Source organism: Siniperca chuatsi, linkage group LG13, assembly GCF_020085105.1.
Source record: "Siniperca chuatsi isolate FFG_IHB_CAS linkage group LG13, ASM2008510v1, whole genome shotgun sequence".
Classification (NCBI taxonomy): Eukaryota; Metazoa; Chordata; class Actinopteri; order Centrarchiformes; family Sinipercidae; genus Siniperca; species Siniperca chuatsi.
Genome location: NC_058054.1, coordinates 19,342,164 through 19,355,855, shown reverse-complemented (window position 1 = coordinate 19,355,855; position 13,692 = coordinate 19,342,164). Strand labels below are relative to the sequence as shown.

At 40.7% G+C, this 13,692-nt stretch overlaps 1 protein-coding gene across 2 annotated transcripts; it reads right to left on the bottom strand.

The window, feature by feature from the left end:
- Positions 1 to 9: 9 nt before the first annotated feature.
- Positions 10 to 12,788, bottom strand: pif1 (PIF1 5'-to-3' DNA helicase homolog (S. cerevisiae)). Of its 2 annotated transcripts, none has more exons than XM_044220305.1 (13): positions 12,631 to 12,788; positions 11,801 to 12,364; positions 11,514 to 11,637; positions 11,183 to 11,308; positions 10,009 to 10,162; positions 8,629 to 8,743; positions 8,080 to 8,186; positions 6,838 to 6,977; positions 6,270 to 6,376; positions 6,023 to 6,110; positions 4,942 to 5,087; positions 458 to 649; positions 10 to 354 (listed from the first exon to the last, which is right to left on the bottom strand). In XM_044220305.1, the coding sequence occupies exons 2-13, from the start codon at positions 12,350 to 12,352 to the stop codon at positions 298 to 300; spliced, it is 1,908 nt and encodes a 635-aa protein (XP_044076240.1). In that variant the 5' UTR covers positions 12,353 to 12,364; positions 12,631 to 12,788; the 3' UTR covers positions 10 to 297. The 2 variants fall into 2 exon arrangements, with proteins under 2 accessions (XP_044076240.1, XP_044076241.1); XM_044220306.1 differs by having other exon boundaries at positions 11,801 to 12,360; positions 12,631 to 12,769.
- Between the last annotated feature and the right edge of the window lie 904 nt (positions 12,789 to 13,692).

Sequence of the window (13,692 nt, the reverse complement as noted above, 5' to 3'; positions counted from 1 at the left end):
ACACAGAGATAAGTTGACTAAAACTTTATTTGAATACGTGCCAACAATCATGATAACTTAAAATTCAAGGAATTATAAAAATAAGCTCTTTAAAAAAAAATTACAGTAATGATCAGAAGATGGCAGTGTGACTTTTACTGCCAGTTAAAACAGGAACTGTGAGGTAGCCGTTGAATGTAGAAGTCTGTGGTTGCAGTCATTGAAGAAAACCAAAATTGTCCCAAGAGAAATATAACCGGATAACATGCAGATAACTCATGCACACAGTGCATAATGTTACCGAAGATGTAGATGAATTCACCTTCTCATTGAGTTCTCTTTGTTGCGGTTGCCAACAAAATCATCCATTGAAGCCTGCAGAGAGCAATGGAGACAGATTGAAGAAGTTATTTTACAAGATTCAATAGTGTGTGTCTATAGGTAATGACACTGACATGAGGAAGATCTCTTCACTCACCTGCATGAGCAGCCTCTCCTTCCTCAGTCTCCTGTAGAAGAGGAGAACATCTGGATCTGCTCTGACCACGCGGGGGTCAAAGTCCATGACCCTCAGACCCTCCAGGCTCCTAGCCCGAGACAAGGCCACATAAGCCTGGCCACTCTCAAACACACGCGCCAGAGAGATTTCCACACAGTCCAGTGTCATTCCCTAAGAACGAATGGTGACAGGTCAGAATGACTTAACATGCTAGCATGCAAAGAAATTCCAGTATTTGACAATGAATTAATTTATTTAAAAATAATATACATACACATTTATATATACACACACACACTTTTCGGAACAAAGTTAAAGTGCTTTACAAAATAAAATACTGGTCTGTCCTTCATAGCGTAGTCGGTCGGGGCTCCCAGGAAAGTTCGAGGCGTGGATATACACCAGCATGGTATATTGCCAAGGTGCCCTTTAAGGGAACAACATGAAGCTCCAGTTGCCCTTAAAGTCTTTGGAAGAGGAGTTCAAGGTGACACACGAGAGAGGTGCTGATGTACAGGGACTCGAGTGGCCCAGGCAGAGGTGGTGGTGAAGACTAGAAGGAAGTGGAGAGTCGGGGAAAGGGTGCTGGAAGTGGAGTCACGACTGCGCCACAGAGCTCTGGTGGGAGTAGTGACCAGTGGGAGTAGTGACCCGTGGGAGAGCGGGCTTGGAAATGTTTCCAACGCCATGGTTCGGGAAGAGTAAGGGGAAGGAGAAGCAAAGGCTGATTCAGGAGATTGTGAGGGCTGTAGTGGAGGAAGGGAGGTCGAGCAGAGCTGCTGGTATGAGCCAGCAGGGGGCCTGGACAATGTGGGAGCAAGCCACGGACCGGAGAGTCACATGGACGGATCTTTAGCAGGCAGAGCCGCACCGCATCACTTTCCTGATTTAGGTGGTGTACAACGTCTTGCCTAGCCCAACAAACCTCTTCAGCTGGGGCAAAGTGTGCTCAGCGAGAGGGTTGTTGGAGCACATATTGAGCTCCTGCCCAAAAGCACTCAGCCAGGGCCGATACACTTGGCACCACGATCAGGTGCTGAAACCTACTGCACAAGCCATCAGCAAGGGAAGAGAGAGTTACAGTAGTCCAAACAAAAGTGAATAAAAGCATGTATGATGGTCTCTAGATTTCTGCTTGATAGAAATTAACTCATCTTGGAGATTCTCCTAAGCTGCAGAAAGCAAGACTGGACAACTGTATTAACATGCTTGTTCAAGCTGAAGTTGTTGTCAAAGATGACACCAAGATTTGTGCAGTTTTGGGATATATTTTGGGACAGAGAGCCCAAATATTTTGAAGCTCTGTGCCAGAGCCAATTATAATGACCTTTGTCTTGTTACTATTTGCTGCAGGAAGTTCTGGGCCATCCAGCATTTTAGTTCAAGGATGCAGTTGATGTATTCATTTGATAAAAAAAAATAAATAATCATTGCGGTTAAAAGAGAGGTATGATTAAGTGTCATCTGCATAGGAATGGAAGCTCATGTTATGCCTGCGGATGACATGCCCCAGGGGTAGATCAACAGCATCAAATACAGTACTAAAGAACTAAAACTGAAGATTTTCTAGCATCAGTGGCAACCAGCAGATCATTCACTTTTAGGAGTGCAGTCTCTGTACTGTGGTTTGCCCTGAATCCAGACTGAAATGTCTCAAAGAGTCCGTTTCTGTTATAAAAAGCAATCAATTGGTCAGCAACAACTGTTTCCTACAACCGTAGAAAGAAAAGGCAGTTTGGAAACTGGTCTGAAGTTATCCATGGAGCTATGGTCTAAAGAGGGTTTTTCCAGAAGGGGTTGAACTATTGCATTCTTAAAATAAGCAGGGACAGATCCAGTCACTAGTAACATGTTAATTATGGCGAAAATATAGGGACTGACAGATCCATAAATCTCAGAGGCAGGATGTCAAAAGCACACGAAGAGGGCTTCATTTTATTAATCACCTCAGAGTGTGACAATAAATAGTGTCAAAGGACTCAAAGAAGGCAGTAATCGTTGTTAATTACATTGAACAAAACCCTGGAGTTGCGTTGGTTTTGTCCAGTAAGGTTTGAAAAATACTGTGCTCTGGCATTTTTAACTGCTGTATAAAAAATTTCTCATAGAAACTCTTACAATGTCAAGGTGCACTGTTAGTCTAAAGGCTTTCCACTTCCGCTCTGAAAAACTGGAAAAAAAGAGGAAACCCAACTGATTTGATTGTTGTTCACTAATCAATGAATGTCTCTCCTCGAGTCCTTTTAAATTTTCCCATCACTCTGAATCTCTGATCCAGCCCTGCGTTCTCTTCGCTTCTCGTTTCTTTTTTTCTCTCCTCTTTGACAACTTCTCTGGTTTTTTAAAATTTATTCCAACATTTCCCTACTTTGTGTGACAATGTTGCACCGTCTTGTGTGTTTTCTCTTGTATGTTATTGGTTAAACTTTCTACATGTGTTTTTTGGACTATGTTTCATTGTGTTTTGTCACTGTTGTCATCTAATAAAATGTGTCCAAAAACAAGAGGATTTATTCACAGCTCTTTAGTATATGAAAAATATGTTTTTTAGTACCGTGTCACGCAGATAGCCAATTAAGCTACTTGCATGTATGAGTTTTAAATGCAAACCAGTCACCTACATCAAAACTCTGCTTTTGCTGACAGGGCAGTTATTTCAAGACTCAAAGCCACATAGGCAATATCTCCACCCCCACCCTGTTATTCTCAGGTGTTATAATTCTTTTACATCCACTCATTTCCTCTGAAGGGATGCAGGTGTGGGATTTCTTTTTTATTTCCCAGTGCTTCAGCTCCTCTGTCGTAGATCAAACATTTGTGACACATTGGTCGTGACCAATGAACTCAATTATCCAGAGGGACCCTTTTTCCTCTCTGACCAATTTCAGAGTCTGAGACCAGGATATAGAAGATGCTGTGGAAGCAGAGCCGGAAGCTGCTGGCAAGAAAGCTGAGTGATTGGTGATGACACAATTATAGCTCATTTGTGGGTAGTAGTAATACTGGGTTCATGTTCACCTGACCAGGCCTCTATAGCAATTCTTCATCAGATAGCACTGTTGAGTTTCTCTCAGCCTGCTGTATGATTTTGAAACTGCCAGTAGAAACTTTTTTCCCCCGGATACTATTTTTTGCCTTTATTAGATAGCACACAGATTGGTGCCAGTCCCCAGTCCAGTACCCTGGTCTTAAATTCTTAAATGTGGCTACTTCTCCAAATTACTGCCCATTTTATTCCACTGGGGACAAAGTGAGCCAAGTTTTATAAAAAGACATACAGCATATCTAAATTAATGCTCAAACGCTCCTAACATTAATAATTGTGCCATTGTTCTTTCCATCACAAACTAATACAATATACTAGTTTAAACAAACAAAAAAAAAAAAAAAAGGTGTTTGTGTGAACTTCGATTTAAGATGTAAAAGGCAAGACTGAGTGTAGATCAGTGCTGCTTGATAATACCATCCAACGACAACTTGTGTTCACCTGTAAACCAGATTAACATGCTTGCACTCTGTTAAATGGCAGAGCGAGCGAGTGTGCCTGGCCATCCATCACAATGGAAAGTAGGATTGGGAAAAGTAGTGGTATAAATGGCAGCATGCACACTGAACAGAGAAACTGTTTAAAACAAGACTAAAGCTGTGTCCAGAGTCCATACCGATTCTATACAGTGTATGTGCATGTACACACACACACACACACACACACTAGTATACTGTTTTAGCAGGTATTATACAAAAAACAAGCCAACAACATACCATATTTTGTAATGCGCGTAAAATGATGATACAATACGCGTGAAGTCGGATGATGATCAAACAGCAATTTTGGAAAGCCACGGCAAATTAAACTTCAAAGAGACATCAAATTACATGACAAAGGCTAAATGATGCAGAGTGACCTAATGCTTGCAAGTTTTATGTTCCCACTACTGTGCTGGTGTCAGAAATAAATCCATTTGAAATGAGTCATTGATAATAGAATACTACTAGTGAATTCGTAGAAACTTCTCTTGTGTAAAAGGTTATAAGGAGATGATTCTATTTATCTGAACACAGTCTGTATTTCTGACAATGCTCTCATCTTCCCTCTCCTGTTGATCTTAACCTTGGATGACAAGCAATCATGTAGACAATGACTGAGCTTCAAGGCCAGCACAGACACTTCAATGAAACTGTCAGCCATTTTTAGCTGTCGGAGGTGACTACAAATGCAATACAACAGAAAAATAATAAATTAGTTTCAGGTTAATTAAATTAAAATAGTCATTCATCAAGTGAGTTATTCATTCAAGAGAAACCCACATAAAAAACACTGGCATCCTATGGCAACAGTGAACAATGTCTTCCAGGAAAAGAAAGTAATGGCAATCCTAGAGGTTTGGTGAGCATTTGTCTCAGTATTCTTGTGAGAGTTGTAGCTAATACATCGTGTGGCTGTGATTGAACCTGTACTCAACCTGGCTCTTGTGGATGGAGATGGCCCAGGCCAGTTTGAGTGGCAGCTGCTGTCGACTCAGGTGGAGCCCACCACCGGACTTAAACACCCAGCGCTCCGGCTTCAGCACCTCTGTAACGCCGCACAGGAAACGCACTCGCGGGAGTCCTGAGGAAATAGGGAACGAGTCAGTACATGGATGGACAAAAATGTACCACCACTGTTACTGAAAAGACTGAAATCTGTGGCGTTTTCATCACCGTGTTTCTGCCTGACCTGCCGATTCAACATGAAAATTTAATTAAATATTCTCCAGTGATGTTTTTCATGTTACTGGAAGCAGCTACAGGTGGCTGCAGTGCCAAGGCAGCTCTAAATTGTAGGTGTTGGAGAAATGATCATTTAGACCGTTCTAGTTAGCAGCTATGGCTGTTGACATACCAAGACACTGAAAAATGATAGCTGAGAAGTATACTACAAATAAAACAAAAGAACTGACAATAGCCTAAAATATTTCCACTTTAAAAGGATTTGTTTGATATTTTGGGAAATACACTTATTTGTTTTCTTGCCGAGAGTAAAACGAGAAGATTGATACTAGGTTTCAGGTCTGTACGCTAAATATGAAGCTTGAGTCAGGGGACGCTTAGCTTAGCATAAAGACTGGAACAAGTCACTGCACCTGGCCAAGAAAGACAAATAAAATAAAATAAATAATACTAATAAAAAAGTCCTGCACATGCACCCTGTAAAACCTTGTGTCTTTTTTCAGTTCTGTTTGTGTATGGATATAAGTGAGATGGAACATGTTATTCATTTTTTAACTAAAGCCAGGCTAGCTGTTTTGCCATCTGTTTCCAGTCTTTATGTTAAGCTAAGCGTTTCCAGCTTCATCTTTACTGTACAGAGTCAATTTTCTCATCCAACTGAGCAAGATGGCAAAATTTCTAAATGTCAAACTATTCCTTTAAGTAATCCTTTGCATCCTCTTGCCATTATGGTTATATTTACAATATATTATTTTCAATCAATTCTGGCTTTTCGGAGCAAATATTTCTGCAATATATTTCAAGATGATTGAATCCATAAATAAAAATACTCACCATGTTTTCCAGACTCAAAAGCCACCACAACCCCTCGCGCTCCATTCACCAGACCTCGAGCGACATCCAGGTTCTTTGTCAGCATGACCTTAAAAACAACAAGCATCACCAAAACTGTGAAAGCACGTCTACACTCAAGCAGAGCGCAGTATTGTCGACATATCAAAGTGCAATGCTGCGTGCCACATTGCAGTAGGTACGGAGGATCGGGGAGAATAAAAAGTACACTCTGCACCCACAGGCCCACCTGAGCTCCCACTTTGAGTTGGATCATTCTGCTGACGGGGCTGTGAGCGTCTATAGTTTTCACCAGGGCTGGGTCACTGTCCAGTGCCTCAAACACACGCACTGACCCTAAGGGACAGGGAGAGATTCATTAAACAGGTGACTAATAATGTTAAAGCAGGCAGTGTCATATACAAAATATGAATGTTGATAGTTCAGCCTTGCCTGAAACATAGTCTAAAAAAAACAAAAAACAAAAAACAAACAAAAAAAACCCCAAAACATAAAAACTTTTAAACTGCTGCCACAGTAGGTCAACACACTCCCCACAGTTCCCTGATGCAGTTAAGGTTTGCAAAATAAAAGTATACCAGAACAGGAAACAACAGGAGTCAGAAAACAAGTGGCGTCCAGCTGAGACTGATAATACCTCAAGAGGAAACAGGTTTCAACGCTTTCGTAGCTATACATGGCTCAAGCCATGGTTAACAGGTTTTTTTTTGTGCCAATTTTCACCTGGATTGACCAAACAAAGTAACACTTGTTTCAAGCTGGAACAAATAGATATAATCAAACAGAAGAATTCAGACCTGGCAGCTGCTGGAGTTTGTTCTCGTTTGTGAGCTCCACGTCGTCCTTGTGTGTGCACAGCCTGGTCGCTAGAATGCCGTCCCTCTCGATCTGATGGTAGGCGCTTTCCATCAGCTTAGCGGTGACTTCCTCTGTCACCCTGAATGGTGTTAAGACAGAACTTGATTGAACTTTTCATTTAGAAAAACTTTTTTGCAGCATAGCACAAGTGTTCTGCAAAATAAAAAAATGCTGTGCCTGAAAGGCCTGCAATGTCTAAGTGAATTTATGTAATAATACATAGCTAGACAACACATCAAATGTACACATACTGTACATTTGGTATAAAACTATTAAAACCATTACAATCACATTAGCTGTATAAAAATACATTCTGGCAATGAAATTGCTTGAAAGATGGACACATTTTTTAAGGATTTACGATATACATAAGTAATAAATAAGTATTGATATTTCGATACCACGTGTTTAAAAGTATACGATCTCCTTTAATTATATGTTCGACAGTATCGAAAGTACCCAAGCTAAAAAAACAAAACAGATCTATAGTCAGATTTTCAACCCAAGGCTGCACAGATGAAACATTGGGGAAGAAAATCTGTCTGTTCCTCAATGTGCTCACTGACTTTCTGTACCAGCACTGGGTACAGATTAATATATATAAAAACAAAAAACAAAAAAAACAAAATCCTACTTTGTGTGCATTTTTTTCTTTTTGCTGTGGTATCGAAAGAGGTATCGAGTATCGTTTTTAATACTAGTATTGTACTGACGTTTTTAAATTCTGCTATCGTGACAACCTTAATAGATGATAAATAGAGCCGAGAACATGAAGCCAACATTGCTTTCAATGACTTAACAAGCGCAGCAGCTGTAACCGCGCTCATGACGTCAAACTGCTGCAGCTGGGTAGAGCCACACAGTGTAGACTAGAGAGATTTTGATGTACTTTACTAGGAAAAAAAAAAGAACATTTGAAGAGTCAGAACTGTTCTTTGTTTTTGTTGTATTAACAATAGTGAGGTCAGTTAGATTTGGCTAGGTCAGAGCTTAGTTCACTACATCTTAGCCTCTCTTACCCTCAGGTGTGCATAAACTGCAGGTTTTACTTCTTTTTAAAATACAAAAATGGGAAATTATCGGTTATCTTATTGGTATCAGCCATGAGAAGCAGGTAATTATCAGTTATTGGTATTGGCTGAAGAAATAAAAATAATACCGTGCATCCTTAACTATTTTACCTGCCCACCCTCACTGCCTGCAGGAGCGAGACGAAGGACTGTTCCGTTTGCCTCCGCACTTCTGTTAGCTCCATGTTGAGCTGGATGACCTTACGCCAACTCCTGGCCTGAAGGATCATAGAGGGGAGAGTCTTGTTCAAGAACATCCATTAGTGCTCTTCAGTAAGTAAGCAAATCGTCTGTAGGCTGACTCATGGGAACAACATGACCATCATTAGTAAGTGTAAATAACTCAGTCCAGTACTGACTCACAAGACTATTTATGTAAGTGGAGTACACTAACTATTAGACTTTAATATTACCCATAAACAACTACATCTCAGAATATACCAGAGTTGAATGAACAGTTTCATTATAATCTGCTTTATTAAAAAAAAAAAAAAAAAAGCAGGATTGATTGGAGGGTAATTGTATTGAATTGCAATAGAGCAGTTTTCTGGTATTTCAGTGTGAATTACCCAGTTGTCCTAAACCCTATCAGCTAACTGACACAGGCATTATTAAATTAATAAACAAATAGAGAACTTCCAGGATCCACGAGGGTCTGACCTGGAAGCAGAATCTGGCCTTTTCCTTTCCCTTAGAAACAGGTGGCAGCTGGAGGAAGTCACCACATACGATCAGCTGGATGCCTCCAAACGGCTCAGTAGACCTCCTCACCGACCTGCAAGAGCACAGTGAGAAGATGTATGCGACTGAAGATTAATATAGTGAATATATGCCTGCAACTAAGGATTATTCTCATTATCGATTAATTTGACATTTATTTCCTCAATTAATCCTTTAACCTATATATAAAAAAAAAAAAAAGGGAGGACAAAATAGTGAAAAATGCCTGTCACTATTTCCTAAGACCAAAGGTGATGTCTGTTTTTTGTCTGAGAGCCTGAAAACATTACATAAGACACAATAACTTGTTGGTTTTGGTCCATTTGTGCAAGCCCCCCCCCCGACCCAAACACGGAGCCATCAATGCTCTTACCAAGTGGCTGTCTTTCTATTTATTCCGGACTACTGTTACTGCTTCTAATAATATAAAACATCACACTAATAATATAAATCACATTTGAAAAAAATAAACTTGTAAAAATTAATTAGGGAAAAAAAAAGGCTTAAAGAACATTTTATAAGTTTAAACTATGGTTTACAAAAGGTGTTTTAATTGTTCCAATGTCACCAGTACAGACATTTAATCACAAGGCAGCAGTGGCCGGGAGAGAAAGGGCACAGCTACAGTAAATTGGATTTTTATATTTTATGCAGTCTCATTAAATCTGCAATGTGTCACTCAGTATAGCTTACATCAGAGTGCTGTTGAGCTTCACAAATAAAACCCAGGAAATTATCTATTAACTGGAACTATTCAAAAGCAAATTGAAAGTAATAAACACTGTCGTCATGGTGTCAAAAAAACTGTTTCAGATTTCTGAATTATGAATGGTTACGTGTTAACCCAACACGAGCTGTCTGGAAGAGCTTTAATGAGTTAAGTCATATTAATCACCAGTGACAAGACATTTATTTGTATAATTTGTGTAAATCTGTTAAGAATTGTCAAATTTATCATTAAGTTCTGTGGTTAGTTTAGGGATGATACTCATTCAATCATCATCATCATCATCATTATGCATAAATGAAAGACTTTTTTTGGTTTAGGAAACCTCTGATTTATGTCTATAGATTCTACCAACTGTAAATCACGTGATTTAATTTAACAGCTGCGGCCACCTAGGAAACAAATATGCACCTGCCTTTAGCGATAATTGGACACACACACACACACACACACGAGAAAGCTCTCCAACAGAAAACAGTCTGTAACTGCTTTACTAAAGACTTTGTAAACTTATGATAAACTGTTGCATCATATGGTGATTTTTCTTAAATTGATTTTGGCCACGATGTTCAGCTTTGAATTTCATCGCTCACCTGGCCACCGACTCGAGCTTGTCAAAGAACTGGGCCTCCACCATGGACACCTCATCAATGATGAGGTGTCGGCAGCCCGTCCAGTGCTGTAGCACCCCGGGCCTCTGAGCCAGCTCGACACACTGCTCCAGCGGGGCAGAGCCGGAGCCAATACCTGGAAAGAGCACGGGTACAGAGGATGGAAAGACAGATGGTCAGACGAGACACAAATGAATAACACCCATCCAAATACTCAATTCGCACCCTCTACTGTATATTGAGATTTAATTAAAAACATCTGTTCATGTGGAGAGACATCTGACACCTCCTACTCCATTATATTAAAGATTCATAATCTGAAATACAGCCTCACACAGACACTGTAACAGAGTCTAAGGCTGCAGCTCTACTTTAAAAGAGTAAGCACCAAGCAAGAAAGAGATACAATAGACCTTTTTCCCTTTTTCTTTGTATTGAAGTTAAAGATACTGATATGTAGGGCTGAAACATTTAGTTTTTTTATGATTATATTTTTGGGTCTTTTGCCTTCATTTGATCGGGACAGCGAAAGAGAGACAGGAAATGTGGGAGAGGGGTGGGTGACATGCAGCAACGGGCCGCTGCAGTAAGGAGTTGGCCTTGTACACGGGGCGCACGCTCTATTAGATGAGCTACCGGGCGCCCCATTGATAGATATTCATTTAATGAATTCATTTAATTTTAAAAATGTTTTGGTAATTGTTTCAGTCGTTCAAGGAAAAATGCCAAACATTCACTAGTTCCAGTCTCTCAAGTGTGAGGATTTGCTGATTTTAAATCAGTTTCTGAACTGTGAAGATGCCACCTTTGGCTCTGGGGAATTGTGAAAGGTCTTTGTCCACTATTCATTTGAACACTAAATGATTACTCAGGAAAATAATCAGCAGATTAAATCAATAATGAAAAAAGCTGTTAGTTGCTGCCCTGCTTTTCTTTATTAGGACATACGTCAGTCAACAGTACTGCCTAATTTCAGGATAAGCCTTTGTTGAAACCAGCAAATTGACCAATTTGTATAACACAATATGACTTGTTGATGTCGGGGGGAAAATAAAAATAATTAAAAAAAAACAACACCTTTTACCACTAATTATGTGCCATTTCCAGAGACACACTTGTGTGTCTATTTTATCTCCTCAGAGACACAACGACTGACCAGCAAAGTTGTGTAATGTTGTTCCTCCAATGTGACATGCAGCCACTCCTGTGCTGGCTGTGGCAAAGGTGCTCTTTGGAGGAAGAGATCCCATGATTCTCTTCAGTAAGAACGACTTTCCTGTACCTGCAAAAACCACATTCAAATGAGATTAGAACAGACAGTTTCACACCGTTATAAAGCTGTTTATCGCCAGAGGGAAAAACACCATAAAACATGTCATGAAAGGAGATTCTCTTGAGGAAATGTTCATATGAAGACAGTTATTCAATATGCATACGCAAGAGTATCGACACTGAAAATGTAACTTCATTTATTGTCGCACACTTACCGGCACTTCCAGTGAAGAAGACGTTCCTGCCACTCAGCACAGCACTGAGGACAGCTGCCTGTTCTTTATTCAGCTTACGTGATGGCAGAGCCAGGATGGGCTTCTTACTTGGGTTGGCCTTCACCTGAAATAATCAAACACACAGGCGGTGACACACCATTTAACAGATTAGATACAAAAATTAGAGAGTATGGAATCGACCTGGAAGGGGAGATGTTGGTGCAGTAGTCTGCTACAGGTAAGACACCTTGATGTTTTGTGTGTGTGTGTGTGTGTGTTCAGCTCACTGGACTGAAGTTACAGTCATTCCACGGCCTCTTGACCTGCTGTCCTGTTCCTGCGGCAGTCGTCTTATTGGTGCTGTCTGCCAGTCCTTTGGTAGACACTTTACTTCTCAGCTCATTGACTTTCTGGACATCTTTCTGCTGCAGGGGGCTGATGGCCTCGAAGCTGCGTGGCAGACCGGCTTTGATCCTCTCTCGGTCGCTCAGAGGCTTGCTGCTCTGCCAGGCCTGGTGTTTGATGCTCAGGGTTTTGAGGAAGAGGTTCAGCTGGTCGGGGGGGCAGTTGGACATGAGCACCTGGATGTTTTCAGGGAGCAGTTTGACGGTGCACTTTCCATCCCTTGCGAACTTGGTAAAAAGTTTGAACTCTTTCAGACGGTAACTTTGCGGGACTTTTCCGTCGTGGACCCGGAGGATGATCTCCTGGAACTCATTCCGGCCCAGAATAACGGAGGCTTTACGGATGACCTGCCTCCGGGTGGCCTGGCCGGAGGTGTTTAGCTGCTCCACCGTCACACAGCACTGCAGCTGTGCACCGTCCTCCCCGGCGAACATTGCAGCAACTTTCTGCCAAATACAAGAGTTCACTTTTATTCATGAATAGCATTTTGTTCAGGCAGTTTCAGATAAAGGTTTAAACAAAACATTACAGTGCGACGACGATGCATGAAACACCAAACTGTGTTTTAACAGCCTGGACTGGAACAGTGTAAAGTAACCGCAGCTGTGCTACATAACATCGTGATAGATTATAATGTAGCAATTAAACTTGACCACATGGTCAACATACACTTTAAATGTAGTTACGGGAAACGTTTTAATCCAGCTCTTACCTTTGTTTTTAAATAAAGTACGTCCTAATCTTAGTCTTTCTCTCCTTCACCCTGTGCTACTGTTCTCCTGTCTATGAACGCCAACACCGATTTTCAAATTGCCAGTGCATGAAATCAGCCAATAGCTGAGCGACGGTGCTGGCCAATCAGGAGGAGGACATTTAACACAGCATCCAATGGAAGACGCGAAGGGACGCCCCCGTGGCTGCATTGACCAATCGCTGGTATTATGACTGGCGACGTCATATTTGTGTGAAAAACACATCCGCAAATAGAAAACTTTTTCCCAATAACGGCACTACTCTCAAGCTAAATTCAACATGAATTACACACAGAAGTGTAAAATCGGCCGGATAATTCGGCTTCTTGTATTTTCGCCCTCACTGTGGATATATAGCCTAGCATATGCAATACATATAGGAGAAACAAAGACACGCAAAACACAACATCAATAACATAAGGCCCCGGGCTTCAGGCAAAGAGGGAGGAAAGTATCCAAGGACTGCAAGGCTCTTCATTCAAAGGTCTAAATCATAGCACCAACGTCAGTCAAAGAGGCTCCAATATCAGTCATGCGAGATCACAAAGGTAGCGTATAATATCACAGTCCTCATAGCTTTAGAGTTCTTTGAATATTTTATAGCATCCGCATAGTCATTGAGTTCATTCTTAAAAACAGGGAAGAATGGTTTAGAACCAATGAATTTGCATTTGTGGTTGTGGATGTAAAGAACATTTTTTTTCTATGTGAGGTCACAGTGATGATCTACTGCTGCCCATGTGTAAATAATGAAATGATGGGTAATGGTGGGAGATGCTATAGGGTAGAAAAATGCACAACATAAAGGAAATGAACTGTCCAACTCTTCATTTTATTCCTTTTAGTATTTTTTCCTATTCCAGCCAAACTCTGGATTAAAGTAGGCTACTAATTAGAAAATATGCAAGACGTGGGACTACAAGGTTATTTTATTGTTGTTTTTAAATATTATAAGGTCACAACTGGAATGTTTTTTTCTTTTAAAGGGACAGTTCACCCCAAAATCAAAAGTACATATTTCC